The following is a 20884-nucleotide window of genomic DNA, read 5'->3' on the forward strand; positions in this document are numbered from 1 at the left end:
TTATTTGTCCTCAGCTGGAAGACGATCATATTTCACTGTCTCAGCTGGAAGACACACCGCTCCCACTCAGGTAGAGGTTCTTGCCGTTTCTCTTTCTCAGAAGTTTTGCCTTGTTAACAGTGCTGCATCGACACCAAATGTTATGCATCGCTCTGTTTTTCAGTGGTGCATCCTTCAAGGAGTTTCTAAAAACACTGGCACCTGACAACTGCTTATGTGTTCTACTTCTGGCGTTGACTGAACAGAAGATGCTGTTCCACTCCTTGCGGCCTGATGTGCTTACCAGTGTGTCAGAAGCTTTGGTGGCGGTAAGCACCTCATGGTGTACTGTTCTCTGCATGCAATTTGTCCCTTTGCTCAATGGCATGACTGTGGTTACGGCAAGTCAGTTCAAATACAGAGATGGGTGATGAGGTGTTTGAATGAAAGGAGGACAAGGTGATGTGAGTCAAGGACCAGCGGCCATGCATGTATTGAATAAAGGTATGTTAGAATGCATTCAAACTTTTTCCTTTAGTTTGTCACATTGTAGTGTTAGCTAAGAACGAGACATCAAAACTGTGTGTTATGAGCCTAACTTGTTATTAGGCAAACATGCACCCAGAAAGACGGGAAGTATTCAAAGCACAATGATAATGGTAGCACAGTCACCGGCCATCAAATTTAATCCCATATGTTAAGTGTGTTTGCCCTTGATACATGTCTCACCATACATTAGAGTGATTGCGACATGTGCACAATCTGATCAGACATGCCCCCTTTGCTACAGAATCAGCGACAATGTGAGAGAAATTTCAGATACTGTAGGCACGTCTTGTGGGGAGCGATAACTTGGTAATAGGGATGATCACATTAAAATCTTGTATACTAGAATCACTGGATGAGTGCAGACGTAAGCATTGGCTAAAGTTTCTTTTTAATATTGTGAAATGACACACAACAGTAAATAAGGAATTGTAGTTTTGCACCCTCCAGGAAGGAGATATGCCCGTATAAACCACAGCAGAGCTATTCAGCCTTACTCCACACGCACCGATGCTTTTTGTTTATCTTTTTTCCCTGATGCAATAGAAACGTGAAATAGTTTGCCTGATGCTGTTAGCAGTGAACATGCTGCCACTTTTGAACATCCATTTGATATGCGCATTTTGGAAACTGTGTATTCAGAGTTTTGCTAAATATGTTTTCCTTAGTTGCTTTTCCATTGTATTGATCATTTGTTGTTCCTTGCTGATTCTTCCTCTGTTGATTGCCCATTGTGTATCAGTGAATTTGTGTGTGTTACAGTGTACTATATATTAGTGATATTTAAACATTACCCTCCCTGTAATGACACCGAGAATGGGATTGAGAGTATCCAATAAATAAATAAATAATCCACTGAGAACGAACACTGATAAAAAGTGCAGGAATGACGTGTGGTTACATGTTCATTCAGCGTTAGAAATGAGGCTGTGACTGGGGGGGGGAGTGGTGGTGTTCGGGTCGTGCACGGGCTGCATACATGTGCAGGTGTTTTGGGGTGTGCAGGTGCCTCATTTTGTGTGGTGTGAGGGCAGTTGCCTGCTGCATGGCAGTCTGAAATGCACTGAACAGGCACGCTGCTATACACTCAAGAGGGAACATTGATTGAGGCTTGTTGATTATGTATAGAACATACATTTCAATCAATCAATCAATCAATCAATCAATCAATCAATCAATCAATCAATCAATCAATCAATCAATCAATCAATCAATCTTTAGTCAACATCTTTCTGGTGTGTGCAGCACAAACAAAAAGCCTGAGAAGGCTTGACTGGGTTTGTGTCCCGGAATCATGGCATACAGTAGTAGCAAGCTTATAAGCGTACTAGTAAGCAAATGTAGTAACACGATTAAAAAAAGAAAGAACAGGTAGCAAGATGGCAGAATGTGCAAAAGAGCAAATTACAACATTGGCAATAAAAAGACAGTAATTACAACGAAGAATCATACCTCAGGCATTCAAGTAAAGATAAGTGTAATGTGTACATAACTAGGCATACATAATAAATGTATATAAACAACAATAGTTACTTTACTATGATATGTTTATAGAAGTATGTAGTTCACACTTCATATACATCAATAAGTGAGAAAAAAAGTCAGTGGGTTGCAGAAGTACTATTAGGTCACAACATATGAGGAATACACATAACTACTATGAACAGATATGTTGATAAAGGTTACCTACGTGAGATTGTGTTAATTCACACCCATTTAATTTTAACTTCTGGCTTACTTGAACTGATGCTGTGGTCCTGTCAAAATTATGTCTATTTAAATGTATGAGAATGCCTGGTAATTTAAATGCTAAGCGCTTGTGACAGTTGATTCAAACATACCGTGCCACTGAACACGCTCTCGGCAGTGCGGCCGCATGACGGCTGCTCCTCCTGTCTCCTGTTGCATCTGTATTTTCGCCTGTATAACTCAAACCAAAGATTCAAACAATTTAACAATAGTAGTTATATGTGTATTTTGCCTTCATGTGGTTGCTTCACAGCACTAAAGATCATCTTCTGGCATGAAGCCACACTTTCGTAACTTGCAACTCGTGTGTTAGCTACTTGCACATGCACCGTCTAGTGCATTGATGCACATAAGCTTTCCATTCAGTGAGCTTCCTTTAATTCGAACTTCGTTTCATTCCATCATATCTTTGTAAAGGGCCCTGAACCACTCTTAAAAGCAGAAACGCATTTGAAGTTAAAATAGGCTATTTCAGAAATACTTTGCCACATAAAGTACTTCAATGCATACAGCAGAAGCGGCAGAGTTATTGGCAATCAAACTCGGCCTTCACTGTGCTTCCACTCCTTGTTCAATGCCTTGCACTGTGAAGGCTACTGCGGAGCAGGGCATGCCCACAATACTTCGCCTTCTAAACGTTGCTATGGCGTGCAGCTCAAATTTCATTTTGGATAGTAACGTAGATGGCACTACTTCCGATTTTGGTGCCTATGATGTGCTAAACGTAAGCCAAACGCAATTTTCCTCAGCGAGCCACACTGCACTTAGCCAGCGGACTCGCCATGGCACCGTGTGGCAGCCGCGCCATCTACACTATGTAGCAGACTGCAGCTACCAATAGCAGCCGCATATGGATATCCACTTTATTACGAAATGAAGCATCCAGAACAGACTGAGGAGCAGGCTTCTTGTTGAAAAGAGAGCGTTTGCGAGAAAGGTGACTTCGCGCTCTGCTTGCGAGCTCAATGCACCGACCGCGTGTGACAGCAAAACTTGGTGGAGATGTTCACAGCAGCGCATGCTACCCACAGACTACGTTATTTCAACAAGCTCGAGGGGTGGTTCAGGACCCTTTTAAGTTCAAATTATTGAGATTCAACTAAATATTTACCGTGAAGATGCTTCATAGAGATAGATTCTAAATTTATGTCAATGTCATTTACAATGATGAAGGGCTGTTCTGGCAACCAACAGCTCGCAGTGTCCTTTCTCTCTCTCTCTATTGTTATTTTCTTCTTCTTTTTTTTTATAGCAGCATAATTTAGTACTTTCAAAGTTTGTAAAAGTTGGACCATGTGTTGATACCTTTTCCACACGTTTTGATCTATTAATACACGAAAGTATTGAGTAAATATCATATACCTTTGCTACTTTGTTGGAAACTAGAACCTAAAGAATAGAGAATGTTCTTAGTTGCTTGAGAGTGATAGTGAGTTGCGTTTTTTCTATTTTTAAACAGTTTATTGCTATAGGCATTATTTCAAAAAAAAAAAAATGGCAGTAGAAAAAAATATCACAACAATCCGACTGCATCACAACACAGTCTTTTTTGAGTTGGCTGTTCACTCTCAGAAAAGTTGCTCTCACCACCAGAGTTGCTGAAGCCGAATAGTTTTTGTAACTTGTTTTCTTTATGTGTGTATGTCTTAGCATTTTTAAGGTATTTTTGTCCTGTTACATCACCCTGGTTGTTCCCAGCTCAAATTGCAAGGCTGACATCCTTGGTCTCCTTCTCTTCCTTTTGAAAGAAATTAGGCTATTAGGCTCAGTAAAAGGCTTAGTATGCGTGACTGAATATGCTTGCGATTCACTTTTAGTGTTCTTTCATGTTCCATACGTAAGTTGGTGAGAAAGTAGTGCTAACCCAATTCTTTCCTCCTTGCAGTTGATGTTCCCATTCCATTGGCAATGCCCTTACATCCCACTGTGTCCGTTGGGCCTTTCTGATGTGCTTAGTGCTCCACTGCCCTTTATTGTTGGTGAGTTTGTTCAAATCAAGAAAGCAACATAGAATTGTCTTAAAGCTTGAAAGTCACAGCAGGAGTCTTCAGCTTCGAACCTTTTGAAGTTTTTTGAAGACTAGTTCAAGTAGTGTACTGTTTTAACAAACACAGTGGTAATTGCACTTGTTTGTGCTCTGTGAGCTTTGTCATGCCTTATGCTGGAAGACTCAATATGCCAAGGTTTTGTCATTTATTTAGCCACAAACATAGTCTAGGTTTGCATAAGTTTTTTTTCCTCTTGAGAAGGTCTAATTGTTTTCTTTAAAGTTTCCTTTAAAGTTATGGCTGAAAACAGAGGGCTGACCTTGCTATAGATCAGCATTTCAAGGGTTTCACTAACAGTGCACACACACAGCATATGCTAGTGAAAGAAAATGAGACTTAACTGCAGGCAGGCATGTTTGCTTGCTGTTAGCTTTACTGACATGTTATGTAGGCTGATATAATGTGCAGCAAAGGTGTGATGTCAGTGAACGATAATCACATCACTTTGGACGTTACTGTTTTCTGTGAACGTTGATTGTATCAAAAATATGATTGGTTGATCAAAAATATGTCCTCAGTGCCAAATTTGCTCATGCAAGCTTGTTTCATTGCAGGCGTGGATTCAAGGTACTTTGACATGTATGAGCCCCCACAAGAAGTGGCCTGCATTGATCTCGACACCAACACCATTTTCATGTGAGTGTTCATTTTGGCCTTATTAATTTTTTTATTTGTATGAGAACACATAAAAGAGAAGTCAGGCCAAGATGGCAGATCACCCCATTTTGAACCTGCTCAGTGTTTGTACAATGTGAAAAGACTACACACTGGCCAAAGAAAGTAACACTTGAAGCCCAACTTCTTTTCCTAATTTCTCTTGTTCATGAACTGTGATGGCATTTCAAATTCTGCAGTGTTCTCGGCACAGTATTGAGGGCACAACAGGGCACCACTGAAAGTGTTGCTTTTTACGTTTTTCCATCGCGAGAATGGTTCAACATGGGCAATGTGCGTTAAAACAATGCAAGATGCAAAAACTTTGTATGTCTCAACGCATGCAACTTGCAATAATGCAAAGCCATTTAGATTATTCGCTCACACATGCTTACTTTCATGTCTTTTGCTTTCTTGGGTAAAGCTTGCAAAATATCTCACAAGGAATTATTGCACTATTTTTTAAAGCAGTTTATGTCAGTCTTTAAACCTCAGCAAGTCGATCTCCAAAAATTATATTGGGAAACCAAAGGTGGCCGACATGTTTCACAAGCACTGTTTGTGGCTTGCGCATCATTTACTGGCTTGTCAAACTTTTGTCATTGGTAAAAATTTGGTAATGACGTAGCTGTCAACGTTACCTAACAGTGTTTTCCTCTAGTGTACCTGTAACAAAAGGAGAAACTGGACGGGACATGTCATGCCATTGTGTTGCTAGACTGAAAAGGTGCAGTGCTACTGCAGACAACTAAATTTCCTGAGTATGTGCCAACACTGAACATTTGTGTAAAAAGCTTACTTTGTTATTTTAGCAACAATAGAAAAAAGCTTGTTTCATTCATTAATTGAAAATTTTTAGTATCTCAATGGCTATGACGTTTCGCAGGGGAGCGTGAGGTCACAGGTTTGATTCCTGGCCATGGCAGCTGCATTTATATGGTGGCAGAAGGCAAAGATGCTTGAGCACTTAGATGTTCTAAAGAGCCCAATGCAGTGCAAATTCATCAGAAGCCTTCATCTATGGCATGTGTCGTGCTGCAGGTTTTGCTTTGGAATGTTAACCCATCAGTAAATCAATCGACGTTGTGATGCGCTCAAAATTTGACAGACATTTGCTGTTGTCTCCCTTCTCCAGAAATGAAGAAAAAAGTTTTCTCACCTTAAAGCTTCTTCCCAAGGTATGTAGTTGACTCATCCTCTCTTGCTTCACTTTTCAGGTTTGTTTTCATGATAAAAAGTTCTATGTTGACCACCTGCACTCGCTTAGTAGTTTATTCACCAGTCTTGATGTAACACTGTCTGAGTGACTGTGGCTCTTTACTCACTTTGCAAGGCTACTGTGGGCATTCATTAACTTGTATGCAAGACACTGTTACGCATCTTGTTACTGGGAAAGTGAAACAAGAGAGGCATTTATCATACAAAACTTGATCATCTCATTTGCATATATTTTGCTTTTCTCCATTTAATTGCTTACGCCGCTGTATGAACTTATTGGTAATTCTTGCTCTGGGCCACGCACCACAGGAACAGCTATTTTACTTGCAGTCGGTGATGGTCGGAAAAATGGCAATATCACACCCATGAGCATTCAATTTATGATTAGCCACGAATGTTGCTGCAGTCCATGACATTCCTTTCTCTTGCTTGTTCTACATATTATGAGTAGTAATAGCTTGCCTTTATGTTTGAAGCCCTCTGTCTTGGCTTAGAATGCTGTAAATAGAAATATGTATGCAGCTTCTTTGTTGTTGTAGAAATAAGTAGCTTAACAGTTTATTTGTGTAACCTGGCTGTTGGTGTGTGCACTGATGTGTGACATCTGAATAACACCAGTGCTGGTCAGGCTTGGCTGCTTTTGGCATTGTTTCAAACAGTATGAAATAAGATGCAGTGCTGGTTTTCATATATTTTTGGTGGTGGGGGGGTTAAATATGGTCCGTGCAAGTTAGTATGTAAACCTACCCATCACATATCTTGACATGTTGAACAGTTAGGATCATCTTTTTAAGTCCATCTGCAAACAAACCTTCTAAAATCTTCCGATTGCAAGTGTACAATAGGTTGTAGAAATGACTACCAGGTTCATTTGTTGCATTGCATAATGGAGATAAGGTGGAAATGCACTCGGTACTTTCACTATTGCTGATTTGTTAAACTATTCATATTCATACACACATTGTCATGGCATAGACGACCCCCCCCCCCCCCCCGCCCCCCATTTCCTTACATAAAGTTCACCTTGGGTGCTTCAGAGAAAGAAAAAAAAAATCTTGTTTGTGTCTTGTGCAGAAAGCAACAAAAACATTGCGTGGCAACCTGCAGTCCTTATACGAGAAGGTCTGCCTGTATGAAAGCAATGTTGCCAGCATCGCAGCCGCAGCTGCACAGAACACTTCTGCTGGGGGTGCCTTGGGGCCTATTGACCGAGAAATTGGGCTTCACAGGAAGGAGGTATGGTGTACACAACCTTGCTAAGGGATTTATTTATTTAGTTTTGTGACGCACTAATAGTTACTGTATCTGTCTGCAGCGTCGATTGGAGTTGGACATTCAGGAAGCATTTTTACGGTTTATGGCAGCCATTCTGAAAGATTTTGGTTCCTACTTGAGGCCCATCACCACAGCTCCAAAGCCTGGGGTCACTGACCCAAATTCACTCTTTGACATCAATGGTAAGCTGGTTAATTAATTATGCTCAGCAATTTATCAAAATTTTGCAGGCAAGCTTGTAATACCTGTGTTGTACATATGTCTACCTGCTGTCTGTCATGGGCATTGGTAGATCATAGCAGCAGCTATGATCTACCAATGCCCATGACAGACAGCAGGTACTTAGCAGCAGTACTTAAATGTAGTTTTAGACTGTGTTATAGTATGACATTAGTGTTCTGCAGTATTAGCAATTTGAGCTGTATGCTAGGGTTGTTAAAGCTGGCCTTTATCATAGGTGGTGTACTAATTTCTACCTGCTTTAACCATTGCAGGCTTTCTGAAGAGCAGAGATCGAACGTACCATCGCTTTTATCAATTGATGATGCACACTCAGATGTTCACCCGTTTCATCGAAGAGCGCTCATTTGTCTCGGACAAAGATGTCAGCTTGGCTTTCTTTGATGAATGTACAGAAAGGGTGGACGCTGCCGGTGAATCTGCAGAGCATCTGCTTTTGGAGGTGTGTATTTATGAACATATTGTGTTTGTAGCCACTGTTTTCAGGCTTTGTAGCTTTGTTGAACCAACATGGGATGTTGTTACAAACATTACTGTGTGTTTCAACAACGATTATTTAAGAAGAAATAATGAATTCGAGATTCATTCCTGCTGACAAAGATATCAGAATTGGTGCTATAACTGCCAATATGGTTATTAATGAAATTTAACTGAACATTTTAATTAAGAACCTAATGGAGCATGTTCTAATTGCAGAATTGAAGTTGTCAGTGCTCAAAGGAGGATCATTTGCTAGAAACTTCCATGCCTAACACCACTTTCTCAAAATACACAGACTCTAAATTTGCTGGGAAAGGCATTCCTGTTCCAGTTAATAGTTTTTCATACTGCAATGCTTAAACTGTAAAACTACTAGATGAGCTTTATACAATATTAGATGAAGTTAGGGTAGGAGCAGCACATGGACACAAGGTACAGCATGGTAAGACTTAAGGATTGGGAAGATTATGGAAATAATGCATAAAGGCATTGTGGAATTGTCGAACAGATGCTTCTGGAAACTGATCGAGTGAGTTCCACCTGTTAATGTTTCAAGGGGAGACTTGTATGTGAAAGTATTAGTATTGTGAGCTCTGTTCTAATATTTGATTTTTCAAGTACTGTATTTTTCACATATAACCTGCTACTGCATATAATCCGCATCCCCAATTACAAGTGCCCGGAAAGAAAAAAATAAGATAAATCTCCGCATATGACCCACAGAAATAACTGCAGACAACAACGCTGAAATCTTTGTAAAAGCAATCTCCATACAGAGATGCACGACTCATCCACATCGTATCCTCGGACTCTGTTCCCTACCTTTTTTGTGGCGCTTATTATGTTCAGCTTCGACCCGCTGTGGTTGCTCAGTGCCTATGGTGTTAGGCTGCTGAGCACGAGGTCGCGGGATCGAATCTCGGCCACAGCGGCCGCATTTCGATGGGGGCTAGATGCGAAAACACAATGTGTACTTAGATTTAGGTGCACGTTAAAGAACCCCAGGTGGTCGAAATTCCCGGAGTCCTCCACTACGGCGTACCTCATAATCAGAAAGTGGTTTTGGCACGTAAAACCCTACAATTTTTATGTTCAGTTTCTGCTAGGCTCTAACGGACTGCCGTCAAGCGCAGCTCATAGTTATTGAAGTTCTTGTTCGCCAGTGCCGCATGCGCTATTCGCTAGCTGCTAAACATAAAATATCAACTCGAAAAGAAGAGGAGACTGACCGACCATGAAAGAGTGGAGAAAGGAGCTTCAAGACACAGGGGTGGGGAGACTGTGGGGTTCCCTTAGAGATAACAAAATGTTAATTGATGGGGAACTTTGCCTTGAAAAACATCTCAAGGCAGAATTGACACTGTCGTGAAGTCACACTTCAAGGCAAAATTCGCATGTAACTCAAGCCTGGCTTTACTGTTAAATTAAAAAATGTTTCATGTGGGGTATACGTGAAAAATATGGTATTTGGTACATTTGGTGTAGAGACTCACATAACAAATGTGATGTTTGCTGCGAAGCCTCTCGTGCTCAATGCCGCACAAGCGAGTGCCTCACTTCATTGTTTTCAGTGCAAAAGGAGCACTGAGTATGCCAGGGACGCGCCACCTCAGCTGACACAGTTATGGACTTTGTCTCTGGGAGTGCTTGTGCCCTTCTGCATGCGTACACACAGCACCTTATTTGCAGAATGGTACTGTGTCGGCCGAGGCTGCTTTTTGTCAGTGCAAGGTTCATTCTGGTGACAGGACCAATAGAAACGATATCGCAGGTCAGTCAGAGGGAATGACAACAAAAGCAGTGCCTAATTTGGAAAGTGCGAAAGCATGCTTGAAGATCAGGCCGATTAGCAGTTGGAAGGCACACAGACTGTGTTGGATACATGGAGATGAGAACTTAACACTGCTTCAACAGCTATCAGTCTAACCCGTAAACTTGATCTTGGGACCAGTCACTAATGAGCCACCGGTACGAACATATTAGTGGCAAGCATTCTGTGACTGCTCGCACCATGTTACCACATTGGCCAATGGAGAATTTTCATCACGGTCACACTGTCAAGGCCATTAAACTTCATCGGTGCTGCTTCATCGAGTGTCGGTGACTAAACCTACAGTTTCGTGCCGAATCGATGCAGATCTCTTAGCAGGAGCAGCGCAACACTCAAAAGACCGACAAATGCCATCATCTCGTGACAGACTGTACAGTTCCTGATGCCGTTTGTAGACACACATTGCTCTTTTTGTAGCTTTGGGCAACTACTTTGGGCAACAAGACTTGCTTTGGATTTACACGGCAGGTGCAAAAGTGTTATTGTCACTGACTGCCCGGCTGCATACATTTGTGTGGACTGTAGATTGACAAGGAGGGAAGTATCTTGTGCCAATTAGCCATGGTTCTTCCAATTTCAGAACCTTTTACAGGTGGCAAACGACCCCGAATGTCACAATGAGTAGGAACCTGCTTGTTACCGTTGGTGCAGACTGCGATCGACCGTGCGCAGCACCAAGGATTACTACACGCTGTGGGGATGCGCGACCCTCGCGCCTCCCCTGATGTTTTTCCCGCATAGCGCGTCTCCTGTAGTGCGGTGGTCGGAATGGTACAGGCGCAGTGCGAGAGATGGCGCGAGCGTCGCGCCGCTGCGCGGTTACTTGGGTTCGGGAAAGACAAGGCGCGCTCTCTTGGGTTCGAGACAGCCAGCGGGACGGCCGTGCCGCACGTGCAGCACGGCTCTTTCCCGGCGGGTCGACGCACGGCGGGGGACGTCTCCCGCGTGCGCGCCACCCATGCTTCTGCGAGACCGCCTCGCGTGGCCGCCTTCGAACGCGCCACGATTCGCGTGACTTATACACGCGAACGACCAGGCGTTGGGATCCAGCATGGAGCGAACATATTCGCTCGCGAGGACGCGGTGAGTCGGACTTCTAGATTTGTCGCGCGCCCATCGGCATGTTTTGTGGATAGCAACTCGGCTAGCAGGCATTGTTGTATGAAAGGTGCAATAAATGCCCCTTGTGATTGTTTGCACAACTGTGTTGTCGTTCCTTTGTCCCAAGAGTACGGTGTGAGAATCCCACATCAGACCCTACAACGCGGAGCGGTCATTGAGTCACATGATGCGTGGTCTGCACTTTAATCTGTTGTACAAATTGGCCTTATGATAACTCGCTGTAAAGATGGGAAAACCCTTCAGTATTCTGGAGGAAAGCTGGAAAGCAGAACTTTCTATGCAATAAAAGATTGCTGTAAAACACAAGTCTGCTATTATACTGAGTACCTCATTGGTATTTAGTACAACATAAAGTAAATGCAATTATGATAGCATTAACATAAAATTGGAATCCTATTTTCTGGTTTTTGATGCTCTGGCTGATGAACTTAGTACGGAGCAATTATGGACCATTTTGAAAGAAAAACTTCTGCAACTTCAAGACATGTTTATACCTGTACGAACTTTATCTTCTAGAAGACCTAAAGATAAACCATGGTTCAACAGCCACTTGCGTGCTCTGAGCAAAAGAATAAAACATGTCTATCAGAAACTTAGGAGAAAGCGTTGTCCTGGGTATTTGGCTCAGTTAAAAAGACTGAAGCTTAACTTTAAATCATTAACAGAAATAGCACATCATTCTTATTTTTCTACACTTGGAAACAGGTTGGTTCAAAATTCAAAACTGTTCTGGAAATTTGTTCACAGTCATGGCAAAGATGGTTGTTCGGTACCAACGATAAAAAGCGGTGATAGATTGATTGATGATGGTGCATGTAAAGCTGAAACCTTTAGTACAAATTTCTTGTCGGTATTTCATTCTTCGCAATATCGAGTTCTACAGATGCCATCGCTTGATGCTGATCCGAAGCCAGAAGTTTTGTTTACAACAGGTATTCGAAAGTCATTGCACAATGCGAAGCCGACAGTTGCAAGTGGCCCAGATGACTTACCTGCTACAGTTGTTAAAAACTGTTCTGATATATTGTCATTGTACTTTAGCCATTTATTGTACTTTAGCCATTTATTATTTGAAATGAGTTTGCAAGAAGGGACTCTGCCAACAGACTGGAAATTGGCTCGCATCGTGCCCATCCATAAAAACAGGCCAAGAAATTTGCTAGAAAATTATAGGCCAGTGTCTCTAACAAGTATAGCTTGCAAGACAATGGAACATGTAATCTACAGTTGCATCATGTCTCATCTTGTTAAACATAACTTACTTAACCCCACACAGCACGGATTTCGTCAAGGTCTGTCCTGTTCTACACAGTTCGTCGAGTTTACTTATGACCTAGCAGTAGCCATTGATAAACAAAAGGTTATTGATTTTATATTTCTGGATTTCCAGAAGAAATTTGATGTTGTTGCACATAATCTTGTTTCTATATTACGCAGCCACGACATGAATAAAAGGGTCATCTTATGGATTTCTGAGTAGTACCTGTCCCTGCGACAGCAGTATGTAGTTGTTGGTGGTCGCTCATCGAACTATGGTCCTGTCATTTCTGGTGTCCCCCAGGGTTCTGTTCTGGGGCCGCTTCTTTTTTTGTTATATATAAATGATATTAATGATGGTGTTACGTCCTCGTTCAGAATGTTCGCAGACAACTGCGTGATTTACTGAGTTATAGTTAGTTCACTTGACATGCATAGCCTACAAGATGACTTAGATAAGATATTCATGTGGTGTGCTAATTGGGACATAACTTTGAATGCTAAAAGATGTGTACACGTCACCTTTTTGAGGAAGCGCTCTTTCCCGTCTTATACATACGCTATCAACCACGTCTGTAAGCAAGGTGCAGAATTTTAAGTACCTAGGCGTCTACTTTACTGCTGACCTGAGGTGGTCAAAGCACGCCAATTACGTAGTGAAGAAAGCAGCCATTTTCCCAAACATCTCAAGGCACTTTTATATTTTACTCACGTCCACATGGTACTTGAATATGCGTCTGTCTGCTGGGATCCATGCACTCAAGGTCTTGTTGATAAACTGAAAAAAAAATTCAGAGTAGAGCAGTTCGTTTTGTCCTTGGAAATTATGACAGGTCACTTAGTTTGTCAGAGAGCAAAAGCAATCTTCAGTGGCCAGACCTTAAATATTGAAGAAAAAATTTGAGATTAAAATTTCTCCACAGTATCTATTATTCTCAAACTAGTGTAGAAAAAACAAAATATCTGAAGCCACCGTTCTATGTCTCGAAGTGAAGAGATCACGATTTAAAACTTTACAAACTTTCTTTAAGGGCAGTGTACTCCGCTATTCATTTTTTGTGAGAACAGTTCGTGAATGGAATGCTTTGTTGCCACATGTTGTTAATGTTGTTTGAAATGGCTCCTTTTTTCACGTGTTAAGTGCATGATTTCTTGTAAATTCCTAATATGTAAGTGTCCCCCCTGCTGTAATGCCTATCGGCGGTGCAGGCACCAAATAAATGTATGTATGTATGTATGTATGTATGTATGTATGTATGTATGTATGTATGTATGTATGTATGTATGTATGTATGTATGTATGTATGTATGTATGTATGTAGTATGTATGTAGTATGTATGTATGTATGTATGTATGTATGTATGTATGTATGTATGTATGTATGTATGTATGTATGTCACTAATTATTACGCTTGGGAGGGAAAATAGCACTTGATTCTATTCGACATTCCATTAATAGAAAAATATTTTCCAGTCCTTCATATACTAGAACTGTGCTGTAATAAATGCTAGCATACTAATTTTGAGTTCCCTTTAGTAAGTGTAGGCCATACTTTATGTATATATAGATTTCTGTGTGCCTAAGTTGCTGATAGTTTGCTACATTCTTGTTATGCAATGCTAGGAGATTCCAGAGCATGTGCAGCACCATGTTTTCTTGCCCAGGATTTGCAGGCATTAAGCTTTGTGATAAATTTTCTGGTATTTGATATTCAGTTCGGTATTTGGCTTTTATTTCTTGATTTGATTCAATATTTCATTAGCAATCTACTATTCTGTATTCGCACACGCCTAATTCCAAGTAATGCTCACGAGTTCGTCTAGACATAGAACTCCCAGGGGACGTTAAATAGTTAAGGTTAAGTAAGATGATGAAAAATGTAATTGCTTTTGATGTCACCCTTTGACATTGACTCAGTTTTCTTTTCCTGCCCGTATTCAGGTGGCAGGATCTATGCAGAGCCATGAGCACACAGTGTTCATCTCAGCACCTGAACCACCACTAGTGGAAGGCCTGAATGGAAGCCCTGGTATGTTTGGGGCTCTCAACCCAGCCCTGTTTCACAGGCAGCCCGCCATGTCACTGTTGCGAGTGGTGCCAGAGTTCCAACCATCGGCGAGTCCTGTCGCTCGGCGTACAAAGCAGGAGGTGAAATCTGCCCTAAAAGTGAGTTTGGCTGCCATGTAAAGCATAATCCTACAATACTAATTGGTGCGATGTTTGGTGTGATGTTTGGTGTGGCAGCTGATCACAGGGGTCTGAGGGTTACAACTCCCAGACAATCCCCCCCCTGTTTGTGCGCCACTGACTGAAGAGATTGCAGCATTCGTCTATAATTAAGATACCAGTTTACGACAAATCTGGCTCCTAATGCAACTGTGCCAGTAATCTCGGAAGTCATGCTTTGCGCAGCACTGCTGCCTTCATTGATTCAAAGGCCAGTATGGAGGGTGCACCACACCTCCCCATAAAAAACATTGACATAGCAGTGGGATGAGGCAGAGCCAGTAAGGTCTTATGTAGGAAAGCTTAATTCAATTGGCCAAGTATGTTTTCTTTCGTATTAATAAGCAATACAACTATTTTTATGCGAAGCATAATACGAGAGCTCAACCCAGCTCCTCAGGCAATGACCTTTGACCCCATGCCATACCACGTGACACCATGACGTCACGACAGAGGAGAAACGGGGCTCCAACTCGCGCCGTCGCTCGCGGCGGTATATAAGCAGCTGCGCTTGTTTCTAGGTGGCTTTGGCTCAACTCTTGCAAGATGGGCTGGGTGGGAATCGAACCAGGGTCTCCGGAGTGTGAGACGGAGACGCTACCACTGAGCCACGAGTACGATGCTTCAAAGCGGTACAAAAGCGCCTCTAGTGAATGCGGTGTTGCCTTAGAAACGAGCTGTTTCTAAGGCTCAGGCGTGCGTCGCTTGCTCAGGCGCACATTTCGTTGCCGCGCCGAACGCTACGTTGCTCGACGCTCACCGCGTCCAATGCGGGGCGCGTAGTCACTGCGCCGTAGCCCATTGTCTTACACCCCTTGGCGGGTCGACGGGAACGCTGTCGCGTTCCACTCTTGAAGGCGAAGCAGAGTAACGCATGAGTTGTTTCTTCGTCTAGCCGAACCAAATATAGCCAAGCAACGGCAGTTCACCAGGCTAAACAGTGGTTCAACAACTAAAATAAAGGCTAGTATGCTTCGCATCCTGGGCTTAACCATAGCTAAGCCACAGCCATTTTTTTTGTTACAGATGGCTAACTACAATTTACTCGTTGTAGAAGGAATATGTTACATAATGGGAGCTAGCACCTTACTTTCACAGTAGCTGTGCCAATTCTACCCTCAGTTTTTGTCATTTTTATCACTTAGGAAAGCGCTGTTCCTTGTAAATGTGACAATTTGGATGCCTTGGGACTCAGTACTTGGAGACTATGATCTTTAAAATATGGAATGGCGTGTTGAGGATAGGTCAATGATAAACACATGGAATTCAATTTGTAGCAGTGTGGAAAGGAAAGAGCTCTTTTTTACTTGTAAATAAATATACTGTTAATATTGACTTACAAAATAAGGAAAGAAATAAAGGAGAACAGACTGGTGGGCTAGTTGGTACTGCATAACTTGAAGTAAAGCACAAAATAGCACGACGACAACAATGTCGTGTCTTCGTTCTCTTCTGTTGTCGTCGTGCTATTTTGCGTTTTACCTCAAGAAAAATAAAGCTCATCATGTGTAGCAGATTTCTGGTTGTGGGCAATAGGTGGTTACCACATTTGGTCATATGACAGGCTTCTGTGTTGAGGCTCATATGTTGGTACTTTAGCTGTATTTTGGAGTGGAGTGGCGTTAAGCAAAAAATTGCTCTTAACTATATTTCCAGGCTGCCCGGATACAAGCTGAATGTCCTGTCAGTTGGGCCAAGTAAGTTCACACTATCGTGTCATCTCTTCATTTTCCTGGTTTGTGGGGATGCGCGACCCTCGCGCCTCCCCTGATGTTTTCCCCGCATAGCGCGTCTCCTGTACTCGCGCTTCGCCGCGTGACCTGCGTGACGCCCGTGCGGTTGATGTGGTTGAAGCGCAGTGCGAGAGATGGCGCGAGTGTTGCACTGCTAACGCCGCGAGGTTACTTGGGCGCCGAAAGGAAGGCGCTTGCTCTCTTTGGGTTCGGGAAGCGAGCGGGACGGACGTGCCATGCCGCGCGCCGACCGATGCTTCGGCGAGACCGTCTCGCGTGGCCGCCTTCGAACGTGCCACGATTCGCGTGACTATACACGCGAACGACCAGGCGTTGGGATCCAGCATGGGGCGAACATATTCGCTCGCTTCCGGTCGCGGTGAGTCGGACTTCTAGATTTGTCGCGCGCCCATCGGCATGTTTTGTGGATAGCAACTCGGCTAGCAGGCATTGATGTATGAAAGGTGCAATAAATGCCCTTTTGATTGTTTGCACTACTGTGTTGTCGTTCCTTTGTCCCAAGAGTACGGTGGGAGAATCCCTACATCAGACCCCACAGGTTCAAGCATATGAATGCATTACACATTAAGAGCAGGGCATAGCGTTTTTGGCTTTTGATATTCATTGGTGCAGCAGTGTACGTCCTGACAGAGCGGAGGTGATGTAAGGTCACAAAGGAGGCTCGCTTTTACCCATTCAAAGCTCATAGTAGCAAACATAGATACAGTGAAAGCTCGTTAATTCGAACTTCAGTAATTCGAATTTATATATAATTCGAACTGTACGATTTGGTCCGGCCAAGCTCCACAGAAGTCTATGTATAAAAAAGTCCGTTAATTCGAACGCGAGAAGGTTCCCTCATGGATAATTCGAACTACGCTCGCCTGGCACACGGCCAGAGAAACGCACCTACTGCCTACACACAAGGCTGTATTTTCTCCGAAACGGAGAGAACGGCGAGAGAAGGCAAAATCGGCAAAAAATCTAACCAGCGCGGGGTCAGCCAGAAGGCAGCGGCGGCTGCCGCCTCTTCGTTCTACGTAACCTCCGAGACTTCTTGCCCGTTGCGAATCTCGGAGGCTTTGCAAATCTTGTACAGCTGCTAATGTTGTGCGGAGATGGCACGGCAAGCGCCAAAACACAGCGAATCAAGTACGTCGCAGCTGCGCTTGCAATCAAGAACCAACGAATCAGGGCCTTCGCCACCTTCACATGTTCAGCGTCTTTGTCTCGGCAGTCTTCATCGGTTGTGCACCTCTTTTCAGCTTAGGAGGTATCGGCCGTCGCGATTCATTGTGATGGTGTTAAGCCTCGGCTAACGTTCGTTTCGGTGGACATCGGTGGTGTGGCACAGTCGGACCCAGAGCTTCGACTTGAAGATGGCGTGTGCCCGCGGCACACGCCATCACTTTCTGACACGCCAAATTTCTGACATGCCCTACTGCTTCCAAATCGCAGTGTACTGTTGCTCTCCTTCACTTTCGTTAGTTCGAACTTTCGTTAATTCGAACTGAAGCGGCTTCCCCTTGCAGTTCAAATTAACGAGCTTTTACTGTATATAGAATTTACGGATAGACTGAACTCTTGCTGAAATTTTTTAATGTGCTCTAAGAGTCTTTATAACGAACCCACGTGAGCCCGACAAGAGAGAGAGAGAGAGAAACAACTTTATTGAGCCGAGTTCGACATCTTCTTAGACGCCGTCGATGGAAGTGGTTCCCTCTTCATGGGACCCATATGCTTCCCTAGCCACCTGGCCCCTGGAGATCAGGACGAGCTGGTCTTCCAGGGCGGGGCTGGTTAGCAAAGTCTCCCATCGTTCGGTAAGGGTGGATGAGGGAGGATGGGGTAGGATAGTGGGGCAGATAAGAGGTGAAGGGATCGCCTTGATGAAATCACATACTCCAGTGACGTGTTGGAGTGTGCCTAACTGAGTCTTGCAGAAATTACATTCCTTCTTGTAGCTTTCCGGGTACATCCTGTTCTGAAGGTAAGGGTGCGGGTAGGATCCTGCCTGTATCTGCCTGTAGATCACTTGCTGTTCTCTGCTAAGCGATTTGTGAGGATTGAGGTAACGGCGCCTCTCCATCTTGTAATGGTCCATAATGTCGTTATAACTAATTATGGACTGTGGCTCACCATCCTCTACCCGGTGTTCCATTCCTCGGGCGAACTGGTGGGCAAGTTCGTTGCCCTCCAGCCCAGAGTGAGCCGGTGTCCATATCAACTCAACTTTCCTTTCAGGTACGTCGCGCTTGTTCTTGAGAATATTTAGTGCCACAAGAGACACCCACCCCTTTCTGTAGCTGTTATACGTCTTTTGCGAGTCAGCGACAATTCTTTCCACCTTGGGCTGCATAAGTGCTAGCGCTATCGCGGCCTCTTTTTCCAGCTCCGGAAAAGACGTCTTGATGGAGGCGCAGGTTACGAGCACATCCCGCGTTGTAACTGCCAGCGTGGCTTTCGATGAAAACTTGGGTAACGAAGCATCTATGAAGGGAGTGACCCCCTCTTCCTCTTCTACTATTTGATCTAAAGTCTCCGTCAAGGCCGCTATACAAGCTGCTCTGCGGCCGTCGTTATGACCCGACCTCATGTTTCGAGGCAGCGGCTTACTGTCGATTTTATGCGCCCACAACCTGTGTAACCGCCCCGTTTTCTTCTGCTCTGCCTCTTGCCAGCACAACTTGGCAAGAATGCGATGGCCCACCGAAATTTTACTGAGTCGAACTCTTTGATTAGAGATGAGCTTCTATTAACTATTGAACAATGTTGTGCTTGGCCATGCTGAGAAGCTTGTCGGTTGAAGAATGCTTCAGCATGCCCAGCGCCATCTTGGTTGCCTTGCGTATAATGATGTTCAACTGGTCCCTGTCTTTCTTGAGTAACTTGAGGTACGGCGCCGTGTAAACGATGTGCGACGTCACCAAGGCCTGGACGAGCGTCATTGCATCGTCCTCCTTAACTGCTCTTTGTCTGTTTGTGACTTCTGATCATGTTCGAAATTTGTTCCGATAAAACCTTGATTTTGCCGATCGACGCCCCTGCCTTGCCATTGTTCTGGAAGATGACACCAAGGATACGTGCTTGCGTGGTTGGTGTTTTGGTTGTCCCGTTGATGGTGATGCAGACGTTCTCTTGGTCTCCTTTCTTCTTGGCTTGATGACGAGTAACTCTGACTTCTGTGGCGAGCAACTGAGGCTGCACGATTTAGCGAACTCGTGCACGGTCTTTGCCACCCTCTGAAGGGTCTCCTCCATCCAACTCTCAGACCCTGCCCTAGACATCCACACAGTGATATCGTCTGCATAGAGAGAGTGATCTATGCCCTCTATGTTTTGAAGCAAAGCCGGTAGAGGGAGGAGTGCAAGGTTGAAGAGAAGCGGCGAAAGAACCAATCATTGCGGGGTGCCTCTGTCTCCCAGGGCTATCGGTTTCGACTTCTCTTCTCCAATTTTGATCGTTGCCATTCTATTGCCTAATAAAGCCTGCACATACTTGAATGTTCGCTTTCCGCACCCCGTTTGGAGCAGGTTACAGAGAATACTTTCGTGTGTGACGTTATCGAAGGCCTCCTTGAGATCGAGCGCCAGGATAGCTCTTGGCGTAGAAGTCTTCGCTTGCTTGATAACTAGGTCGTGTAGCTGCACAAAAACGTCTTGTGTGCGCAGGTGCCTCTGGAATCCGTACATGGTCGGTGGCATTTGATCAGTGATGTCCAAATGTCTCTGTAGTCTCTTGAAAACCATATGCTCGACCACCTTCCTCACATGACGTGAGGGAGATGCGGCGCAGATTGTCAATGTGGGGTGGTTTCTCCGGCTTGGGAATGAAATGCACCTCTGCTTCTTTCCATTTTTTTGGTAATGAACCCTTCTTCCAGGGCGCATTGGCGAGGTTTAGCAATTCAGCTCAGCTTTTGTCGCTTATATTTTGTAGGATTTTGTTTGTAACGCCGTCAATTCCCGGTGTGCTGCCTTGATTACTTTATTCGATGGCCACAACCAGGTCCAGTTCGGTGAAGGCTTTGTCCATCTCGATGTTGCTATCCCCTTCATACTCGTGAGTCTGGTTATGCTCTTCTCAGTCTTGAGGTATTTACTTGTGAGTTCACGAATGAGCTTCTCCTCGTCCTCGTCGTAACTGTTGATCGTTCTTGTGAGGCCTCGAGCGCATGTGTTCTTGCTTTTTAACGGATCTATGAGGTGCTGCAACAGCTTCCAAGTCTTCTTCGTAGACAGTGTGCCTTGCAGGTCGTTACACATCTTCATATAATTTCCCTGCATAGTTGTTCCGCATACTCGGTCACCTACTTGTTGAGCGCGTGTATACGTCTGCGAAGCTTCTTGTCATGTCTTTGCCTCTTCCACCTTCGAGTAAAAACGTGCCTGGCCGCCCACATGTGGCTAAGCCTGCTGTCTACAAAGGGAACTTGCATAGTCGTAGTAATCTTCTGCGTAAATTTTTTTTACAAATTTACGTTGCTTTTTGGCCCACGCCCCATACGTCTTGATGTTTTGGCAA

General features: G+C 43.8%; 1 protein-coding gene across 11 annotated transcripts in view; it reads left to right on the plus strand.

The window, feature by feature from the left end:
• Positions 1-20884, plus strand: part of Crag (DENN domain-containing protein Crag) — a 112720-nt gene that overhangs the window by 20491 nt on the left and 71345 nt on the right. For all 11 annotated transcript variants that reach the window (XM_070531774.1, XM_065452580.1, XM_065452472.1 and 8 more), the window contains exons 10-19: positions 15-70; positions 164-308; positions 4160-4253; positions 4877-4958; positions 6112-6154; positions 7269-7430; positions 7510-7651; positions 7964-8151; positions 14343-14567; positions 16284-16324. In XM_070531774.1, the coding sequence (XP_070387875.1) occupies positions 15-70; positions 164-308; positions 4160-4253; positions 4877-4958; positions 6112-6154; positions 7269-7430; positions 7510-7651; positions 7964-8151; positions 14343-14567; positions 16284-16324 (1178 nt within the window). The remainder of the gene's footprint in view (positions 1-14; positions 71-163; positions 309-4159; positions 4254-4876; positions 4959-6111; positions 6155-7268; positions 7431-7509; positions 7652-7963; positions 8152-14342; positions 14568-16283; positions 16325-20884) is intronic.

This window comes from Dermacentor albipictus, chromosome 1, assembly GCF_038994185.2.
Source record: "Dermacentor albipictus isolate Rhodes 1998 colony chromosome 1, USDA_Dalb.pri_finalv2, whole genome shotgun sequence".
NCBI classification, from domain to species: Eukaryota; Metazoa; Arthropoda; class Arachnida; order Ixodida; family Ixodidae; genus Dermacentor; species Dermacentor albipictus.